The sequence below is a fragment of the Geospiza fortis genome, unplaced genomic scaffold (genome assembly GCF_000277835.1).
Source record: "Geospiza fortis unplaced genomic scaffold, GeoFor_1.0 scaffold1, whole genome shotgun sequence".
Lineage (NCBI taxonomy): Eukaryota > Metazoa > Chordata > Aves > Passeriformes > Thraupidae > Geospiza > Geospiza fortis.
Window position 1 is genome coordinate 21,349 of NW_005054320.1, and position 23,484 is coordinate 44,832.

Genomic DNA, 23,484 nt, shown 5'->3' on the forward strand with positions numbered 1-23,484 from the left:
TTGTGTCAGTTCTGGTAATGCCTGCGAACATGTAGGGATGTAGCAAAGAGGCTAAGTGGCTGCTTAGGCAGTCTGACAATTCATATCACAGCTGCTATTCCAGAACAGCCACTGCTGTTCTGAGGACACAGCAGAGCAAGACAGTCTGGGAAAGGAAGCCCAACTGAAAATTATGTTTTCCAGGAAAGGACAGTTAGCAAAGTTATCCTGAGCCATTATAGTTAATCCCACAAGAAGTGGAAATGCTTAATATTTAGGTTCCTGGTAGTTTTTGAAGCATTGCTCTCTAGCACCCATATTTTTAATCCTTTAAGAGGTCTTCATACCTTCTGTGATCATGTGGAAGGCAGCTAACATATCATGCTAGGTAACAATTGCTCAGTTTGGCCCTGCAGCCTTTAACAAAATAATGTCTTCACTAGAATCTCTAGACTAGATGATTCATAGAGATGAAAATAACATTCTTCTCTCTCTCACAATTCTCAAGATGGAAAAAGTGGAAGGAAAAAACAAGCTGAAAGTCAAATGAAGAATAAATTACAATAAGCAGCAAAAGACCTCTGAAAATTATGACACCTTTCTGTGGACATTTGTATGCTTTTCATGGAATATGAGGTTCAGCCACTGCTTTAATAGAGAATTTCATGGCCAAATGACTCTCATTTCCTTCTATTACAATACTAAAGATGTTGTACTTGGCTAACCACATTCATGTCCCTATAACCAAAGGAAGATAACATCTATTTATGTCCAGAACACAAGATCAGATGCTGAAAAGTCTACATGATAATTTGAATTATAAAGACACAGCAGGACAGTGGGGAAGGAGCTAGGATGAGAAAAAAAGGAAAGGTGGTCTGCCTCCCAACCCTTCTTAGCTTTGTTCAAAGTATAAGGGGTGAAGGGAAACAGTTATGATTCAGGAAAAAAAAGGAGAAAAGGAAAAAAAGGATTTAACTTGAGATTTAGTTTACATTGCTAGTAGTCATCCCTACACACAACAAAGTTCTATTGAAGTAACATATTTTTGCATTTCTGATTATCTGTTCTACATCAAACATCCTCTTAAAACTGTCTTCTTTTTATTTTAAATGGATTCATTTTAAAATCTTTTTTTATAATTCTAATCTGCATAATGATGTCAGATGAACTCTATCAGAGAACTACTTTACATTTTAAATGAAAAACACAAAGTAGAAAAATGATCAAGGATTGACATCAGTTGGTGGCTCCTTATCTAAAGATTTCTAAAACTGCTGTGGAGTGTCCGTTTTTGTGCATCTACCAACTTTATCTCTGCATAAGAAGTAGCAGAAAATAGTGTTCTCTAATGTGGTCTGTCCAATGCTTTATAAATTTTAACAGAAAGTCCTTGAACTTGTATAATTTTCTCTCAGGGCCACATACCTATTAATCTTTACTCTTCACAGTAATTCTACCTTTTAAAATCCAATTTTCTTATAAAGCAACATACACTTATTCCTGTAGCTAGTTTCAATAATGCCAAAAGAAGCAGTAAGAGAACTACAACAGCAGCATCCCATTTTCAGTCCATTGCTTCACTTGTTAAATGACTATGCAAATTTTGTCCTTCAGAGGTCATAAGAATTCAATCAATCATTCAATGAATCAATCACAGTGTTCAATTTTTATTTTTAGTGGTGGCAAAACCTATCTGCAAGCTAATGGGAAATGAATGGCAGTGATCTGGGTTTCTGATTTAAAGAAAGAAGATATTTCAGAATAAGGGTTGCATAGTAGCAGCGCTGACTGTAGAATTTGTCCTTATTTCTGCCTAAGAGCAAATAACACTTCCAATGTATTATGGATATACACCACACATTATTTTTCTATATATGTTTTCTCCTTTAACATCAGTGAAACATCGTTTTGATGGATATAATAGCACTGAAATATATTCTCACTGACAACCAAATGTACATCAGTATACTTGGCAACTACTGAGATATTTGAGGTGAACATAACTGTTTCCTCTCTAAAATTCATCATTAGGATTCATGAACTAGGACTGCCAGTTATGAGTGGACTGACGCACAAGGGAAGGAAAAAAAGTAGGAAGAATTAAATGTGTTTATATGTGCTTGCAGATTTATCCTTTTTGTATTACAAATAGCTTAAGGGCAAAGAAGACTGAGATAATTTTTCTCTAAGAAGGGACTCTTCACATCTAAGAAAGGAAATACTTTAAAAAATTAATTTGGTTGTACTTGTATTTTAATAAACACATTATTTTTGAAAGTTTTCATTAGAAAGCTGTGGCAAAAGATAAACCTACCACTTATTATCCTGCCAATGTCATTATATAAATAATGCTTACAAGTATTAATGTATGAGTCATCAAACAAAATGTTTGCTGAAATGCTACCTTCTGCACTCCTTGTGAGAATCTCAAGGAAAGTGAATTTTGCAATTACAGTTCTGGATGTTCAGCACCTTTATTTTTCAATGCTGTTAAGAACGATGAAGAACAGCTTTCAAACTTCACTAGCATATTTATTTGTTTGCTTGTTTGTGTGTTTAATTATAAGAAAAGCATTCTGAAGCACCCTTCACAAAGGGTGAAGAAGGCCTGAAAAAAACATCACATGATAGTCCCCCCCTCTTAAAATCTATAGATAGATTTTTTAAAAAATTAAAAAGATATCTGTGTTCCTGGTGCATAGGGTCATTTAGTTCTGAAACCACTGGTGGTCTGCACAAGAGACACACTAGTGCTTATTTAGTATCTTCTTGAGAAGAAAGGTTTTCAGACATAGCCTTTGTCACTAACCTCACACAGAAGCAGGCCCCACCTGGAAATGGCCTTTATGCATTGAACAGGGACACTCTGGTGAGCCAGAGTCACAAATACTTGTGCTGTGCTGATAGATGTACCTGCACCTCACGCATGTACCTGTACCTCACAGGTGTACCTGCGCCTCACAAGTGTACCTGCACCTCATGGGTGTGCCTGTACGTCATGGGTGTGCTTGTATGTCATGGGTGTGCCTGTACGTCATGGGTGTGCCTGTACCTCACAGGTGTACCTGCATCTCACAGGGGTGCCTGTACCTCACGGGTGTGCCTCTACCTCATGGGTGTGCCTGTACCTTATGGGTGTGCTTGTACCTCACAGGTGTACCTGTACCTCATGGGTGTGCCTGTACCTCACAGGTGTACCTGCATCTCACAGGGGTGCCTGTACCTCACGGGTGTGCCTGTACATCATGGGTGTGCCTGTACCTCATGGGTGTGCTTGTACCTCACAGGTGTACCTGCATCTCACGGGGTGCCTGTACGTCATGGGTGTGCCTGCATCTCACAGGTGTGCCTGTATGTCATGGGTGTGCCTGCATCTCACAGGTGTACCTGCATCTCACGGGTGTGCCTGTACTTCACAGGTGTACCTGCATCTCACAGGTGTGCCTGTACCTCACGGGTGTGCCTGTACATCATGGGTGTGCCTGTACATCATGGGTGTGCCTGTACATCATGGGTGTGCCTGTACATCATGGGTGTGCCTGTACATCATGGGTGTGCCTGTACATCATGGGTGTGCCTGTACATCATGGGTGTGCCTGTACATCATGGGTGTGCCTGTACATCATGGCTCACAGATGTGCCTGTACCTCACAGGTGTGCCTGTACCTCATGGGTGTACCTGCATCTCACAGGTGTGCCTGCATCTCACAGATGTGCCTGCATCTCACAGGTGTGCCTGTACCTCACAGGTGTGCCTGTACACACATTAGCATGGGAGATAACTGAGACCAAGGAGCCAAACAGCCACAGCATCATTGCCTCATTGGCATGAAATGATTTCCCTGCTGCTGAGACCAGAGGAGACCACAATCTTCCACATGGCATTACATTTCTCTGTGAAGATGTCCCCTTCCCTGTCATTTGTCCACTGGCCATTAATTTCTGTGAGTGGGGAGCTGAACTACTTTTTTATCTCTAACTTAGAGAAAGGCAGGGAATGTTAAGATTTGGTTTGCAACTATTCCTGTTGGTATTTGTATGGATGACTTGAATGTAATGAGTTTTGAATGGGCTTTCAGTCTATCACAAATGGTCAAAAAATTTTACGATGCTGCTGTTATTCCTTTTAAACTATTTTGAGTTTACTGGAAATTTAGGGTTTTTGCTGGAAATTCTAAGAGGGTGAAGAGTGTCTGTAACAGGCTTCAGCTGGAAGCAGCAAAGCTGATGAGAAGGTGAAATTCACTACTGTAGTTATATGATACAGTTGCACTGGCAGCCTATGAGGTTAATATGCCACACCTTACATGCTAGAGGTTTTAAACTGGCACACATAAAACACAGAGGAGAAAATCTATGCACCTTTCAAGAGTGTTTTTTACCATCTTGATCTATGTTTTTTACTATCTTGATCTGTGTTAACTACCTCCAGACATGGATGTCCTCAGATTAACTCGAGGCATTAGGCTGCTATAATTGGAATTGTAGATTAATCACAGGACTAACTCTTTAGCAGAGCTTTCTGAGCAGATTCCTATTTTGAGAAAATGGAAGCCTACATGTGAAAAATGCATTTTATGCTGAGAAGACTGCATTAAATGACTCAAGTTTTCCATATTGGGTTTCTCTATATGTAGATCAACTGTAAACTAGTCCCTAAACTATATGATTTTTATAATCTTCAGCAATAGAAGTCATAACAATTTTCAACTGTAAAAGTCCACTACTAAACCATGGTTAGAGCAGGAAAAAATCAGGTCATATATCTATAAAAAGTCAGCTGGGGGAAGCATAAGAGGAAGTTCAAGTTTGCCAACCATCTATTTATAACAGCACTTTTGTATGAAGAACACTTTTAAGACAAAGGAAATAATTTCTGTCAAGAAGTTTTGTATACTCCGCCAGTCACTGGGAAAGTGACGCCTTGATTAAGAAGCAAAAACCAGAAAAGAGTGTTATTGGGATGTTAGAAGACACAAGACAGACTGTGGATTTTGGACCTGGTTAACACAAGAGATTTGATAACAGGATGCTTTGGCAAAAGCAAAAAGAACTTTGAAAATTAGACCTAGATGGCAAGAAGATTCAATCAGACAGGTTTACCGGAGAAAGAAAATCTCATTAAACTCTGCAAGCAAGAGATGTTGTTATATGCATACATTTGTGTATGTGATTTTAACCTAATCATTGTAGTACACATTACTAGCCTCCCTGAAATAGTATGTAAGCTTTTGTATCCCACAATAAAATCGGACTCTGATCACCATCAGAATTCCGGTCACTGAATCAGTCTCCCCATCTCTCTCCATTGCCGACAGAATGTGGCAGAAAAGGAAGCAAAATTTTGATCTTAACACCACGGAAGCTGTTAAAGTACTGAAGGAACTGAATGCAAGCAAAAATGACCAAATTATTTCTGAATTTGTGCATTATGCACTTACATCCAATAACTTCTGTGTCTTGAAGATGAATGATTCTCATCTGTTTACTATAGCACAGTGCCTAAATGTTCTGACATAATGTCACGGACCCCTTATTTGTACAATAATAGCTGCCATTTCAAAGCCCATAGTGTGATACCTCCAATCAGCCACCCATTGACTGCTCTTCACGCATCTGTACTTAACTAAAAACTTTTCAGGATGAAATCCTACATTTTTGCCAAAAATCCTGGGGCAGAAAAAAATCTGTAGAAAGCTTATAGGACAAAAAGCAAGTATATGGAATAAAGAGATCCTCTTATTTTACCTCATCAACAACATACAACATTCCTTTCTTCCTGCCCTAAGAAGCTAGCTGTTGCTACGTTTTTCTTAGCTTAATCGCATAAAAAATACCACGGCCGTGTATTTGAAAAGCATTTGATCAATGCTTCTTGTTTCTAAAAGTATTCCTTAAACATAGTGGCGATTCATCATGGTAATAAATAAAAAAAATTAAAGTCATGAAAACAGAGTGCTTTTAACAATGCTAGAAAAAGAAAAGTAATACAATCATTATACCGAATAGAAATTAAAATACAGCAAATCTGTAAAGCTCTGTAAAAAATTGCCATGGGCACAGGATATAAATCTTGCATCTTAAATTGCTCCTTTTCATTTTTTTCTGAATAAAAATATCTGTTGGTCTCAAATATGCCAGTTTTACTTTTGTTTGCTTGACATCCTTCCCTAGCAAGGTTGATCCTCTCAATATCTAACATACCTTTACAAATACTCACAGGCTATAGATCAGCATAGATTTCTAAGCTTTGCTGCACTTTAGCTTGATTCCCAGCTGCTCTACTGTTTAATACCTATTTCTCTACTCTGTTTTCTGGGGGTTTATTTCCTCATTTTTCTTTTTGCTTGGAAACTGATCTACAGGTTGGGATGTCCTTGCTGTTCAACTCCACATTATGTGGAAAGCTGAAATTTTTAGAAAAACTAGTTATGAAACACCTGAAAAGAAAGGATATCTGTAGGGACTGGTAAAGGTGCTACACTAAGACACCATCTGGACACACATGACCTTCTCTGGAGAAGGGACTGCATTCCAACCTACCCAATTTGTGTAATCAAACAGGACACCCCTCAGTGGTCTGGTATATATGACCCCAAGAATTACAAAATACAGACAAGGGAGAAGACAGCAGGGGGCAATGCTTTCTCCTGTGGTGACTATACAGCCATATCCCACAGTCCCCCAAGGATGTGCTCCTGAAGGGTGTGATGGTCAGCAATAGGATGGGTGATGAACTAGTTGTCCTGCGAGACTGAATTCCTGGTCATTACTCTGGTCATTACCCCATTCTTTAGCCTGTATTGATCTTAGCACATCTGAGGAAGACAAGGATGAAGACAAAAGTCTTCATCTTGCTATACCTTCAGAAAGATGTAGCAAGAAAGTTGGCAGTAAAAGAGGGAGTTCAGTGACACAGATGAGGCAGCTGAGATCTTTCAGGACAGCGATCCTGAAAGCCGTGCTCAAAAGGCAGTGTGTTCTCCAGCTGTCAGTCCTGGTGCAGTTTTCATGCCTCTCTGTTTTTGACACCATACATACCTCCTGTCTACATTTCAAATGCGTGTTACGTCCCGCCAAACATCTGTCCTCCCTCTACTTCTCATAAAAGCAGTTGTTTTAGTGTCTGGCAGTTTAACAGCTTTGTGTACAAGGGATGACAGCCTGCGCAAGAGTGACACAACTCTGTAACACCAAATAGAGTAGCAGCAATTAGCAGATTATTCCTATTTTAAGTGTCTTTGGCCACTGCCACAGCAAAGGGTGAGCAAATGCTCTTTCTCTAACATGTTTTGATTCCACTCTCCTCACATTTATATTAATCTAGAATCTGAAGGTCTCAACAAATATGAAGGTTTCACAGTACTGCAGAGCATGTGCCCCAGGCCACTCAGCATCACCATGAGTGGAGGGCTCAAGATGGCCAGCTCCAGGACCTTACAAACATGAGGCAGTGCTCAAGACAGACCTAGAAAGGGGTCCTACACAGAAGTATCAGATGACCGTGTCTTCAGCCTTGTCTGTACTACTAAGGAAAATTTATCTTGTCTGGCTGGGAGCCAGCTACATTACAGAGAGCTGATTACAATCATAAGCAGTTATTGCAGCAGAAAAGAAGGTAAATTAGAAGTATAGCCCGAAGAAACTTCTGAACCTCTTCATTCAGTAATATTTGGTTTTGTGACATGTACACTGAGTGTGAACTCCTCATCTGAGTTGTTTTCACCTCTGCCACACGTTCAATATAGTACTCTGAGAAAATCCATTTAAATCTATTTATATACACTGCACTTCATCTTCAGTTATGTGCAGACCATATTTCCCCTTTGTCTAATATTGTTGTAAGAACTTATTAACTTTGAGCACACCAATGTTTTCATATGCTTATATACAAGCACAGGATAAGCAATGAATACAAAAATAACCAGTGATCTGGAAATTACCTCTCTTTTTAAGAATTGTTTCCTGAAAATTTTTAAGTGTCCCCGGAAAGTACTAACGAAGTCCTAATCCAAACCTTCAAAGCAAAGTCTCACTTTTTCTCTTCTAGTGCACCTTAATGGCAAACCTGTCCACAAGAGCAGTTTTGGGAGGATAGCACAAAAAAGAGCCTGCGGACTACACTCACAAACAAAGCAATAGTATGAGATTAAAAAAAAAAAAAAAAACAAAAAGAAAAGAAGGTTTACCTGGTTCAGATCAAAGATATCAAACACTCGTTTAATGTATATGTCTCCCTGTGGATCCAGCCCTTGAAGATCCAAAAGCTTCTTGAATTCATGCAGACTAAGCAGCCCAGATGGACATTCTCTCATAAATTTGCTGTAATAATGGTGCATCTGTGCAGGGGGATCTGGTACGGATTCTTGGGAGCCCATGTTGTTACACAGTAAGCGTCCCTTTTTGTCTGTTCACATTTCTATCTCCCAGGTTCAAAGTCTTGCTCATGACCACAGCTCAGGTTAATATGGCTTTTAAATGGCTACGTTAAACATCTTACAGCATAAGTTTCTATTTTTATGTAATGCCTATCTCTACTCATGAGATTACCTTTAATGCCTAAGTCTAGAATAGATGGGATTTCAAATTGTGACAAAGAGCACCATGGTCAAATTATAGTTCACCATGCTCCCACTGACTACAAACATGCCTGTTATTAAAAAAATATAGAGGATATTATAAAAGTGATTGATTTTGAATTATGTGCAAACCATTAACAACACAAAAGAGTCTAATTCTGGAATAGTTGTAAGGAATATCTATAATTTTTGCTGCAAATAAGGATGGAAAAGTTGAGAGTGCAAACAGCAATGCCTGTAATTATGTCTTCTTTGCTGTAAGTGGATTAAGCCTTTCTAAAAATCGAGCCCTTTGGATTCCTCCTTGATGTACCTTTTATCATAAATATGCTGGGTGGGATCTTGTATTTGTGTGCAAATCATATCCTATTTCTTCCCTCTCAGCATGGGTTTCCAGATATAACACATGGTTTTGGTCAGCAGCCTTGTAACAGAATTTGAGTGGAAGAGGAATGTTTTACAGTAACTTCCTTAACAGGAATCAACTTAGTCTGGTAAGTAAATTAAAAACAGGTTTGCTCTTGGTCAGTGCTGTAGTTCTGCTTTTTATTTTACAGCTTTCAGGAGCTGAATTCCTTCTTCCTCCATAGGATCAGGGAAGGGGTTAGGTATCAGTAATACTTCTGTACTGATTAGCTTTTATACAAGGAGATGAGCAGCTCAGGGGCGTTACTATAGGACAAAGAAATGAGGAGCTATAAATACCGGTGTAAATAAATAGGATGTTAGTGACACAGAAACAAGACACTGCCACTCATCCTTTTCATTTATAATCAGGGGAGTTTACGAGCACAGTCCTGTGTGGTGGTGAATGCCCATGAAAAATGGCAACCATCCTCCAGTCTGAATTCAGTCAGAGAACAATCAATATTATAGGATCAGGTCAGTTTTTGAGAAGGACTCCCATACTCCTAATAGTCTGTGCTTCAGCTCTCTCCACAAGGACATCAACAACTTTATTATAATATACTTCAAAATATGGCATTTGAGTAAGAAATGTTGGACAATTCTCAGGTGCCAATGAACCTCTGAACACCAAACAGAAAGATACAGACAGTGCCATCACTTTAGCCCAAACTGGTTCAATAGGCAAAGAACACAGAGCAAAGTGGATAGATAGTCAGTGTGTTGCCTTTCCTGCAGAGACCACATCCCAGCCCTAGACCTGCTGTGTGATCCAGTGAGTGAGAGAGAATGGGAACACAACCTGTGTAGGCATTTCATCTGCTGGTGTGTGCTGTATAGAACACTGAGAGTGAATGAAGGGAATGCAAGGACAAGGGAGGTGAAAGGAAAGCAGACCAACCTCTTGGGGATGGACAGTCTGATGACAATTCTGAGCTTTCTTCTTCAGCCATCCTGCCCTGCTCTTAAAGAAATGACCAGTGATTGTGTCAAACAGCAAACACAGGTATCATGTTTTAACCTCAAGTGGCAACTGAGTACTGTAGGAAGCTGTGCTCTCACTCTCACCCCGCACTGCCCCTGGTGGGATGGAGAGAAGAATAGGAAAAAAACTGGTAGAACTAGTGAGTTTAGATAGGAATAGTTTAATAATTGAAATAAAATAATATAGTAACTAATAATAATAATAATGCAGGAGAGGAATAAAACCCAAGACAATCCAGCGGTGTACAATACAATTACTCACCACCCTCTGAGAGATGCCCAGTCTGTCCCTGAGCAGCAATGGGCCCCTCCCAGCTCCCCTTAGTTTATATATTTAGCATGACATTCCATGGTATGGAGTATCCCTTTGGCCAGTTTGGGTCAGCTGTCTTGGCTGTGATCCCTCCCAGCTTCTTATGTACCTCCTCAATGGCAGAGCATGAGACACTGAAAAGTCCTTGACTTAGGATAAACACTACACAGCAACAACCAAAGCATCAGTGTGTTATCAATATTACTCCTACTAAATCAAAAATACAGTATTGTACCAGATACTAGGAAGAAAATGAACTCTATCCCAGATGAAACCAAGACAACAGTGTCAGGAACAAGAAAAGCAGGCTGAAAATAAGAACTATCCATCAATAAGTCACCCAGTGCTAGTCATCCTTCCTCTTTTCTCTCTTTCTCCTGAGCAATAACAGTTCCTTTCCATATCTTCACATGATGTTGTACAGACGCCGGTCACTGGATTTCATTCTAGGCACAGGGAACTTGGGAGCTGCTCACTCATACTGATCCCTCTACCCTCCCTCCTCTTTTCTCTCCCTGAAAAAATCATACATTACTTCTGTTTGTTGCTTCCAAATAGCAAGTCTTGGGGAAGTGTGCCCACAGTGATTGAGGCACATGAGAGACTGCTGCACTGCCTTAAAGAAAGGCCTTAGAAGTCCAGCTTTGTGTCAGATTTTGTATATTCTGGCAAAAGACTCATAAGAGAATGCTAAGTCAAGGTTGGAATGTTTTTAAAGTAATACCTTTTTTCAGAATCCCTTTAGCTTAATAGGAATAACTAAAACACCTGTAAAGACAGCAAAAATGCCTGGGTAAAAAATAATCTGATTTACAGTTCAGTCTCACAGCATCCCTTACCCCTAGCAGAGGACTAGAATGGTATAATTTGGTTGATATAACATCAGACATAAAAAGAAAGGTGAGTTTTATGGGGCACAAAAAGACAAAAATTTATAACCCTCTGCATAGTTTGACGGCACTTAATGAACCACAGACAAAGCATGTGTTGAGACAGTAGAAATTCTATAGAAATCACCTGTTCCAGAAGCCAAGGGCATTGGAGCATTTCTATTTATAAATAAAAATAGAAGATTGACAACAATGTGGAGCCAAACAGAATAAATTAATATAGCAAAGACATTTCAAAGAATGCTGAAACAATGGGTGTAGAGACTACTTTGTGTATAAACACCGTGAAACAATTCCTGATGAGCTATCTGTACCAAACAAAGCTGATTCTAAAAGGTGAAGATAAAATTCCAGAATCTATTGAGATGCCAAGAACCTTTCTGGAACCTGTACCATATCCTGGGAATCAAAAAAACCATATAAACAGACAAAAGTGGGACTACACACTTACACTGAAAATGCTAGTTCCATAATAAAGATTTTTGGTTCAAGGACAATCAATGCAACAACATGGGCACACAGAAAATGCACAATGCAGGTAAAGCAAAACTGTCTCTGTAGGGAACCATGAGAAAAAAAGATCAGATTCCTTAGTTCTGCTCTGAAAATTGTTTACAAGTTCTTAGTTTTAGAAGGGATCATGTAATTTAGATTTCTTTACAAGTGGAAAAAGGTAGTTTTTTGACAGAGGTTGAAAATAGAGGTTGAGCCTTTAAAAATAAAAACCCACATCACAATGAGAGAAATGGCAGATTTGTCTTTACAAATAAGCTGTAGGTCTGTTGGTGGGTAAAACTAGCACTGGGAGATAAAAGAAACAATAGGAAGGATTCCACTGATTGATGAATGGAAAAAGATACTTGCTTTTACAAATAAACTTTAGGGTTGCTGATAAATTAAATTGGACATTGAAAGATGAAAGAAACAATGGGGAAAAACCCTAAATTCCATAGGAACTAAAAATTAAAAGGGTTATACATTAGAGAGAAATCTTTGGTATCAGGTGTTTCAGAAAGTCTGTACCTCTCAAGTACCTCAGCCAATGGGAAAGAGAAAAGGGAAACCTGGCTGGGAAATTAGGATAAAAAGGAGGCTGCATCCTCCAAAAATTTGAGAGACCCCAGGGGAATGCCCCATGGCCTCTCCCTTTATTTGAATAAAGTAAAAGGACTCCTCTGTCTCCTTTTTGGACATAAACCTCTGATGTTTGTGGATTAATTTTCCTAACAACAACAAAACAAAACTTCCCAGCAGGGTGATCAAGAACTAACTTGAAATATAAAAAAGCAGAAAACTAAAATGACAAAGATGACTTTCTCTTTCTCTTGGGTATTGTGAAAACAGTGGTACCTTGGCAGTAGGCAGCCCGCACTACATCCCTGTGTTGTGGAGCCAGGAGGACACACATCTTTCCGCTCTGATGGATGCAGCTGAACGCTACCTCTCCGAAGTGTAATACAACAAAGAGAACTGCTATTGTGTGAAGTGGCAAATGCCAAGTTTTATATGTATTTGAATAAAAAGCTTATATACAGATTTTTGTCTAAATTCATGTCATCTTTGCCAATTAACTTTTTGCATCTGCTCCAGCTCAATTGGCCCCACTTTCTGTTTCCTTCCTTGAAAATTTCTATGTGGTGTTTTCTCTGAAAAAAAGCCACATCTCTTCCTTGTGTGATTCAGCTTGTGCTTCTATACTTTGCTCCACTTCTTTCTTTCTCCATCCCTCTCTTTCCAGCACTCCATTGCTGTCAAGTTCTGGATCCTACCAGTGCTGGGTGCATATGGAGATCTGCCAATGCTCATTTCAGTAGCAGAGGGGCTCTGTGTGGGCAGGACCAGAGGAAGCACCATTGCAGGCATTCCCATGTCCCTGACTTCAGAGCATGGTTTTCTTCCCCCTATCCTGCCATGTCCCTCTAGTACCTTCCAACTCCCCATAGGCATGTGGCCACTCATCATCTGTAGCCAACTTCAAAGTCCATTTATGTCTCAAGGTAGATGCAACCTACCTCCCAGCTCAAGCAGATCTGATTGAGGTGTTTTCAGAGAGACTACCTAGACAGCCCAAGTGGACAAGACATAAAATTTTGGAAAGAGAAGGCTATCCTCCCAGAAGAGCTGAAATGACCTATCCTAGTCAGAAAATTTACCTCCGAAGGCTTTCACTGTTAAGGGTTTTTTCTTTTTTTGTTGTTTGTTTTTTTTTGATTTTTAAGACCCAAACTATTAGGACCCAACCATCACCATCTTCTCCCTATGGACTACTCTACAGTTTTCCAACAATTTGAATGAGTGTTTAGCTTCTAAATTTCTGCATTTCTTCTATGCATGATACAAGGAGGATGACCAAGCTGACCTTTTTTCTTTTATCTTCATGAGAATGTAGCTTGCTGTTAAGAACTGTACTTCTTTCCTTTATAAACCAGAAAGATTTTGCCCCACTGAGACAAATTTCTAGTAGGACACAACCTCCTAGCCTGAGGTAAGAGGACTTACAGATTCTTACTAACTCAAGAGTGGGGATGGGGAAAAGAGAGGTCATTGCTGCTTTCTGTGGTGTTTAAACCCTGGCACCATTGTGGGACACACAATTGCTGAATTATTCTCTGATTGAAAACACTGGTCATGCACTGCCCAACTTTGCTAGCTCACAGCCACATTACTTGTATGCTTCCTACCATAGTTGCACAAACAATTAACTCCTTGAGTTTTTGTATAGCTTTAAAAGTGATAAAGAAGGCAGTGACCGTTAAAGCAACACATCTGTAAGAGCCTATTAGGTCTGATTTCTTTTTGTAGTACTGCTTCATTATTCCTGACATGGAGATTAGGAGTATAGCTCAGTGAAACATATCTTGGTGATGAGAAAGTCAACTGTGCTTATCTTAGTTATGCAGAGCCAGGTCTGAGAGGGATTTTTTGGTCATTAAACCAGTTACAGATGTAATTTTGTGGGTGTTGTTAGCCACACATGCGACAGTGTGCCTGTACCTATAATTAACCAGCCAACCAAGCATAATGAAATAACAAGTCTTACCCTTTCCACAGAACCATTTGTAGTGCTGTTCCTTTAGTTTCAATGATTATGGGAAGTGCTCTGAGATACCAATTTTACATTTCCCATTTTTTAGTTCATAAGTTACAATGAAGACCCACTGCTGAAGCTGTCATTTTCATTAAAGTTTCTAGCTGCCAAAGAGGTGCATCCTCCTTTGTCAGGAGAATAAGTCAGGAATACTTTCTTTTAGTAGCTATTTTGAATTCATTGATTTTCCTAAACTCAGGGTCGGCAAGAGCTTGGACTGCACCTTGTTGGGTGGGCATCAGGGAACTGCAAGTGGGACTAACAATCCCTGCTATTGCTAACCTGCTACTTTTTAGTAGTCTTATTAGAAATTAAGTGAAAGAGTCCTCTCATCCAGGGAAAATCTGAGAGGCCAATGAAATTTCCTGGCTCCAACTGGGACAACTAAGAAGAAAAAAATCATGGAACTTTTCCATGCTGATGGGAGATCTCCAGAAATCTTCATGTTAATGGTAATAGACCCAAATACGCTCTCACTCCCAACAATGTTTTCATGCCACAAGCTATTTTTGTGAAGGCTTTCAACTTAGACAAATTGGATTTTTCCAGTTAATAATGCTACATATAGATCCTTAACTCTAAATCCTGGTTTCCTGTTTTTACCTGCCTACACAGCACGGCTATTTGCAAGAAATTTGAATTTTATTTTTAAATTTTTTTGTTTATAGCAATAGAATCCCCTGAGCTAAGCACTTTCGAAAAAGGAAAGCCAAGCCAATAGAGTCATCAGCAAATATTTAATTCAAAGACGAGGCTGTCTTCCCTAATTAGGGGCCGTTGTTTTGATTGGAGACGTTTCCTTCCTGCTGCCTGAAGTTTTTCCCGAAGTGAGCAGATGCTGAGCCACTGGCATCTCCTAGTGGCCTGGGCTCGCAAGACAAGGGCTCGTGTTCTTGCTAAAGAGTGCCCTGGTATTTCTGGGTTCAGTAATCCCTGTTCCAGTGCTTTTCTGGGACACTGGAGAGGCTTTGTGAAGAGACACCTCCAGGGGTTGGACCTTGAGGCTGCCACTGCCAGCCCTCTCTCCCTCTCACTGCAGTGAGCAAACAACCATATTTATTCCTGTGTGTTGTTTCTGTCCAACTATCCGCTCTCTTTCTGATGGAGAATGAATCTCTGGTTAAGATTTTAACAATCTTCTCAACACTTTTTCTCCGTAGCTGGCATTTCAGTTCCACAAGGGTTTCAATTAATGTACAAAGAAGGGGTGAGGCACTATTTCCTCCTTCCACTCCTTGAACATTTGTTCCCAATCTCTTTATACTTGTGCCTTGATTTTGTAAATTTTACTTTTTTTACATTTCACTTGTTTCTTCCCTCCCCTCAAAAGCTATTGTCTACTTACTCCTGTTTATTCCTGGCTTTTTTTTACTGCACTTATAAATTCTTTCCATTTATCTTCTTGAAGTAAAAAAATCTTTCTGATCTATGTAAAAATCGGAGACTGCCTTCCTTCCACCACCTAGCTTTAAAAGTTGTTTTTTATAAGAGGTGAATAGGGAAGTAAAACAGCTGCATAAGTCTTTTACAAGCTTTCTAAATATGAATAAAAATGCAATGATAAAATAAAGAAGAAAACCAGAAAATATTCATTGTAACTGTCTGAAAATGCAGCTCTGAACAGAATTTCCTTTAGAAATGGTGGGAAAAAGAATTTTGAAAAAGGAGCGGGAAGACAAAAATATTCACACAACCTACCAGTAGTGGAAGGGGAGGGAAAACCTGAGGGTTTTAAGGCTCTCATCCATCCCCACCTACAAGGAAACAAACTCGTTTAGGAGATTTTTTAAGAGCTTGTCAATTGGTGGGTCCTTCTCTTTGTCTGGAGTGACCTTGACATGTTCTCAGGACTTCTGCAGGGACTCTCTTGAAGACAAAACATTTATGCTTATGTTGTATAAGGGCTTGTGTCAGGTTTGCAGCCTTGGTGCTCTTGCTAGACTTGAAATAGACAATACACCATCATTAGCATTGGGAAAAAATGTTCAGATCTCACAGAAATGTCTCACAGAAAACATCAGGTTATTTAAATACAAACATAGGCGAAGTTCACATGACAGCACCTGAAGAAAGGGTATAAATCCAAGCTAGTGAAATTTGGGAAGAGAACTTATTACAGAAAACAGATTCTTCATGGCTCTCCAATTAAAAGTACATTGATTTAACATCCCATCTAAACCAAGTGTGGTATAAGTACTTTTCCTAATATAATCCTAAGGTTAAAAACAACTAGCAACACGTCTTTATGTATATAATTCTGAAACAGCAAGAGCATGGGGAGACACTAAAAAGTAATCATATTGCTTCATTTGCATAATCCACTTAACACACATGTTCTGTTCACAGGCTTAGTGATGGGTTTTCAGATAATAAAGTGATACAAATTTGAATATTTAAAGCATAGCACTTTTGTTATCATAGAAACTGGAAGCTGACAGAGTCATCTTCAGCAATTTCAGGTTCAGGGAGAAGCTTGCCTTCACATAAGTTTGTTGTTTGCTTGGAATCTCACTTCATAAAATCTAAATGCATGCTTGCTGCAAGAAATTTCATCTCAAATTCTTTTCCTCATCCACTAATGTCATAGATCTGACAGTGATTTTTACCACCATGGCAGCAGAGAAAATTTGATCCTCGATGAGAGAAAATTAATATGCAGAATTCAGGGCAGGGTGTGTTTGGAGGGGACAGGGCGAAGAAAACAAAAGAAAAATAATGGTGCAATTTTCAATGTCAAAGTAAAATGGCATTATGGCTTTTTACATCTGTACGTGTTATGCCACTTCAGATCCTTGACTTACGTGTAGGATTTTTTCATAAATTGATTAAAAAAAATCTGTTAAGCAAGAGTTAGTTTCCACTGACTCAGGTAAGTTGTTTTTCCCTTGATGTATGAGGCAGGGCAGAGAGACTTGGTTCATCTAACTTGGAAAGAGCTGAGTCATCTTGAAGATTCTTTGTCTCTGCTAAGCATGGAAAGGAGTCTTGAGCTGGACTTCTGTAAGACCAGAATCCAGAAGAAAAATTCTTTTCCATTGTACACTGCCTGAGCCATGCTCTCGTTAGAAATGTTGATGCAGTCGGAATGACCGAAAATACTATGAGGATACTGTTACTGAGAAAGCCATGCCAAGCTATAGAACTCACAAATGCATTTCTCTCGGCAAGCTGGTATGAGCAGAGCTCATTCTGCTTGTTATGTAAAGCAGTCCCCTAAGCCAGCCTGAAGCCCCACAGAATGACTTCACAGAAAACATAAATTACAGCAGATAAATATACACATCATGTCTAACTAAACAGATGCAGCCAAAGAGGAAACTTATGAAATCCTGGCACATTGTTTGAGAGATCCTGGTTCTCGTTTGCCACAGGGTTTTCAATGAGGCTTTCACAAGACTTTATTCAAGGCAAGAGAAGAATAAAACTGAGCTACAGCTTATCTAGATGCTATGTGTTGTATCTGAATAATGTAGGTATACTGTTGCCATTTAATAAAAAATAGACTTTTAAATTAGTATTTAAAGGAAGAACATAAAACATTCTAATAAAATATTCTGGTTCACTTGATTCATTTTCCTAAGTGTTTAAGCCTTTCCAGCTACTAAATTATACAAATAGATTGGGCAGGGATTAAAACTTGCCAGTCATTTTTCTGGGAATGGAAGCCCCATTCTTCATCTTATTTCCATCTCCAAATGGATATAGACTATACAATCTTATTTAACTGACAATTCTAAATGTGCCATTCCTGTTCTGCCTTCTAAATAACTTTGCCTGGTCCTATTGCTGCAGCTGAGCAGCAGCTCAATTAAGAAAGCACACAATAAAATCTATTCCTCAGATTAGTAGTAGCTAGTAGAGGATTGTTACAGCATCTTGGAAAACAGGTAATGAACATCAGATATTTAGTGGGAGCACATTATTAAATAATGAGATTTTAAGCCTAGCAAGAGCAGTTTTACAGTGGGTTTTATGAAGCCCTAAAGGCCAAATCATTGTTAAATTTCATTAAAATGTGGGGAAGAGTTCCAAACTGATAAAAAACTGAAGTATCTTTTTCTGTCTAACATGGTATATTAATTTTAAAAGCCCTTCTGGGAATAGCAAAACAAAAGGCTCAACCCATACAAACTATGTCTTTTGTCTCCTAAAACACCAAACGCTGGTACCCCAGCTCCATCCTGTATTTTCTCTAGGCAAAAGAAAACAAATGCCTGATCATTTTGTGAGCCAACTATTGCCTTAAACAATGAATAAAAGCTTAATTCTGCATGAATGAGGCATTCATTCTGGGTGTGTCCCTGCTACCCAGCTGCCAAATTTTATGAAAGCATTAGGAAGTGATTAACTGAAATGCCTACTCTTTGAAATTTGGTGGAAATATACCAATTGATTAAAAAGTTCTGGGGATACCAGAGAAAGGGATGAGAGATTGATTGGTAGCAAGAGTCTAACTGATGTGTATATAATCTGAGAAGTTTAAGGCATAGATCTTAATATTCCTCAGATGACTTGAGCAAACTGCTCCATGGGTAATAATCTAGTTGTAGTGGGAGAAAGGCATGTAGGAACTTCTAAAATACCAACAACACCAAAAAGATGTTCCGCCATAAAATAAAAAGCCAAAATCCCCAACACCCAAAGCTCTCCACACTTTTCAAGATCACTGGTGTCAAGGGCTTTTTGCAGTGCAAAAATGCTTAAACATTAATGCTTAAACAACTTAAACTGGAAATGCTCACACAACTTAAACTGGAAAAGCTCTTAGGTGAGCTCAGACACTGTCCATGTGCGCTGTCCAGGAACGTTGGCATTCATAAAGCTTTTCTGGAGAACTTAATGCATCAAATTTTTAATTCAAAAGAGCACAGCAAATTAACAATTTCTGCCAGTCAGGCAAACTGGAAGTTTGCTCATCATCTGTAATTAGCACATTTATTGAGGTAGGTGATACTGCTTAATCAAATTTCAGTATGTTTAACCATCTGGTAATTGGCAGTGGGAAGACTCTTCGTTTTATAGGAAGAGTCCTTGAGGATTATGGAAGAAAGAATTACATAATTCCAAAAAAGCAAGCTGAATTGGGAGTGGAGATGTGTATGGAAACACAAGAAAACCATGTAATAGAGGCACTGTTGCATGTAAAAACACACAAGGTACCTTATACTCTCAGCATTTTCTGAAACAAGTATAATTAATTACATAATTCCGTATCTCTGAACTCATTGAGATAAAAAATGTGGCTAGAGAACATTAATGCTTTATTTTTTTTTAAATATTTTTTATACCAAGATGAGGCCATATGTTCTATTACCTAAAAGCTTAGTTTGTATTATTGACAATTCAGGCTAAACATAATTTCTGTGACTCTTTCAGGGATTACAGATGACTCTTCACTCCTTTTGTCACATTTGGTAGAAAGTGTTACTGTGGTTTAAGGGGAAAATAACTCTAGGTGAGTCTCGTGGCCAGGAGGAACCTGTACGAAGGCTGCGTTGGAATAACATAAGGCAGCAATGCATCTAACAGCTGCTGGACAGATCTTTAGCAGGACCTAGGATGTTAAGCATTAAAACTGGGATGATAGATCAAAACCAAACAGATGTACCTTTGGAAAAGGGGGATTGACTGATACTGAATTAGGCCACAGAAGGTACTCAGAATGAATCACGTGACAGAAGGAATCTTGTTGTGCCTATGTTGCATAAACTGAAAACATTAATACCTATGGATCCAGCTGAACACTCACTGCCTTAGAAAGATTTTTCAAGCAGCTATATAAATAAAAAATTCAATTATTAATGCACACTGAAAATAACTATAAAGATCTGGTTTTCAAAGATGAGAAACCATCATCATGTATTAGAATGACTGTATGAAACTTTCAAATTGGCTAAATGTACTGGGAACAAAGCATTCAACATTGTTTGCCAGCCATTCTTGGTTATCTGCTTGGAGTTTTCTATTGAATCACTTCCATTACCTCTGAGCAGGGAGCTTGCAGTTCCCTGAGACATGTCTCTGAGTGCATCAAATGATAGAGCCATAGGAAAGCCCAGAAGTCAAGAATGAGTTCTTACCTTATTCATGTCAAATGTATGAAATACTTGTTCAACATAGTTGTTAGCTTCAGGAGTAAGTCCATGTAGATCCAGGACATGTTTAAATTCATGCAGGCAAAGCTGTCCAGATGGGCATTCCTTCATAAACTTTGTGTACCAGTGATGAATTTCCATAGCATTAATGTCATCTGCTGATCCAGCAGCACCCATTGCATCAAACATACCAGGTAATCTTTTTCAGTATTAATTCATCCAAATGTTGATTCTTCCTTCCCAACAATGATCATTCAAACACCAACTCTGCCTTTGAGAGCTACTTTAAACCTCTTACAGATCACTACCAAGATAGACTAAGTAAATATAGCACCCTAGAAAGATTACTAGCACCCAGTTTTAGTACCCTGTGGTTTTAGCAGCTAATTAGAGTCTTTGTGCACAGTCAGTCTGCAGAGCCTCAGATGAACTGATTATACCAGTTCTCATCTTGTACAGGCATTTGTGGTGCTAAGGGTGTTTAAACTGGATGAATATTGAAAAAGCAACATGCAGGAACTTTGAGGGTAGTTTCTAAACCTTCATTTTTACAATTTATAAAGTTTTAACAAAAACTTAGAACCATTTTAATACTTGTATACATTTTGTGCAGCTGCCTTGGAGCTTGTATACATTTTGTGCAGCTGACTTTTCATTTTTATTATTTTTGTATATATGGTGATCCAAATCTTACCTTACAGGTCAAAACTGCAACACAATTTGACTTGGATAACCTGAAAAAACTGAAAGTAGCTGTACACTAAGCACAAAAATCTTCTTGTCTTTAGACAGCAGTTCTACAAGCAACTGAGTCTCCTGTAAACCAATGTTGTCTTGAAAATTGCTTCCCCACTGCCACTGCTCTTTCAATCCCATCCTTTCACTCCTCTTAGGCCAGCAGAAGAGTTTGTGGTTGCACTTGGGGACAAGTGTTAGAACAGATCCATGGAAAAGCTTGCAATAAGATTGAATACCAATAAATATAGTTAGCTTTAGAAAACATTGCTTACATTTTTGCATTGCCTGGTGTCACAATAGTGGGTTTTACAAGAGAACAGAAAAAGTGAAGGTGGAAAAGGGTGGCCAGCAATATGGGAGTGCAGGACTGCTGCTTCTACTGCTTCAAAATTGTTTGTGGAAACTTGTCGTGGTGCATTGCAGTACCTAGCAATGTACAGGTTTACAGCATTTAAATCCTACAGCAGATACTATGGCATACAGTAGTTTGAAACTAAACTGGTGGAACGTAAAAATACAGCTGTTACACCTATGGCTACTGCCAAGGTGCTGGTCTCACCAGTGGCCCTGCAGTGATGTCTCACCCGAGGAAGCTGAGCACCACTTGAGCAGCTTTGCTCTGGAGAGAGGGACACAGTCCCATTGCCCTCAAGTACTGTGCAGCTGCATGAGATCAATCTTCCCCTGGGCCAAGGCTCCTGCTTGCTCAGTTGCAAAAGCAGTGTCACCAGTCAGGAGAGACAAATTTGGTCTCAAGACAGCGAAGGAACTGAATGCTACTGTTGGACATATCATGAGTCCTGGTTTTCAGGTGCTAGGAGTGATGAGCGTTGTGGTGATGCATCCATGGGGTGTGCACTGGTGGCAGAACCAGCTGGGCAAGCTGCCTCTGATATTAAGGTTTAGGGCCACGGCATGCAGGTTCATGTGGTCTTCCAGTATTTTAAGCAAATAAAGAGCTGTGATGTGCTACTCATGTAAGATCAGAATTGCAAGATATTTTTCAGAAACAGGTACCAACCTTCAGTGTAAAAGGGCAACAAGCTGGGCTGCTGCTGGAACAGACTTTCAGCACAAATTTGCTCCTATGTTGCATAAGCCAGAGTCTGCAGCTAGTCAGGGCAATGCTGCTGAGGAGGGAGGGGAGGGGGAAAGAAGTGCACATGGATGCCTGGAAGACTTCAACAGAGACATACACTGTAGTTATTATTAAAATGTGATTTTTTTTTCTAATCTCTACTCATTCCTTGCATCACTTTTAATAGTCTCCCCAGAGCAAAAATAGCTGCCCACTAACATCCTGTCAGTTATAAGATCAAGACCTTCAATACTGAGAAGCAGCAGGGATTTTCTTTATGAAATACTGAATAAAACCAGAATCTGAAACATGTGAAGTGGTATTTAGAAATATGCCACTTCAAAATATCCCTAGCAGGCAAAGAATGCCATATTATAACAACAATCTAAATTTATAATCTAAATATTAATACTTTATAATCTAAATAACAAAGAACAGCAAGCAAAAGAAAGGTTTATTGTTTTTCATAAAATTAAAATTTTCAATAGTTAGGAATTGGAAATGCCAAAACAGAATTTCCCAAGTGTATGTCTACCAGATTTCTTGTTCAATGAAAAAGGAAGTTTTAAAAAACTCAAATGTTACTCAATATTCTTTTGCCCCACTCCCCTGCCCTCCCAAAATAACAGCAGTGTTCAAAGGAAAAAAACTCAGAGTTTTGAACCACAGGTTTCAGAAGCCATAGACAATTATTTTATACATATTCATTTTCAAACTTTCTTCTGAAAAAAGCAACAGCATAAATGGGAATATTAAGAAATAAGCCATCTCAGTCCTTGAAAATGTGCATATTTCCTTCAGATGGCATGGAAGACTCTCTGAAGTCTGTTGTTATTGTCCTTCTGGATGACAAGGTAAAAATGTCAGAAAAATCTACATTTTATTTAAATAACTCCTTATGATAATCATCAAGATATTCTAAATTATCTATTTGATGAATCTGAAAAAAACCCCATCAAATTTTAATGTGGAATGTTTGAAAATTAAGCGTATGAACAAGCATTACATGCTTATCAGCAAAGGTCATTATTTAAAAAGAATTAAAAGAAAACATGAGAAGACTTCAAGAAGCAGTGCAATAAACCAGACTAAAATGGAAACATGGAAGCCAGAATTAGGTGCAAGTAGGAGAAGAAGTTGCTTTTCAAGGAGTTCTTGGCCATGTTCCTGCTAGAATAGCTTTACTAAGGGATTATAGTGATGAAGTGCACACAGATTAGAAGGGCTATGCTGGCAACACTGTTCTTTTTAGCCATTTAATATCCTCACTTTCACTCTGAGGAAAAGTTACTTCTCTATTTAAAGCACAATTTTCTCAGACCTATTGCATGT

The 23,484-nt window shown here is 38.9% G+C and overlaps 1 protein-coding gene across 1 annotated transcript in view; it reads right to left on the reverse strand.

The window, feature by feature from the left end:
- GUCA1C (guanylate cyclase activator 1C) overlaps positions 1–20,525 on the reverse strand; it is a 38,184-nt gene extending 17,659 nt beyond the window's left edge. The window contains exon 1 of the mRNA XM_005420514.1: positions 20,322–20,525. Within this exon, the coding sequence (XP_005420571.1) occupies positions 20,322–20,525 (204 nt within the window). The remainder of the gene's footprint in view (positions 1–20,321) is intronic.
- Between the last annotated feature and the right edge of the window lie 2,959 nt (positions 20,526–23,484).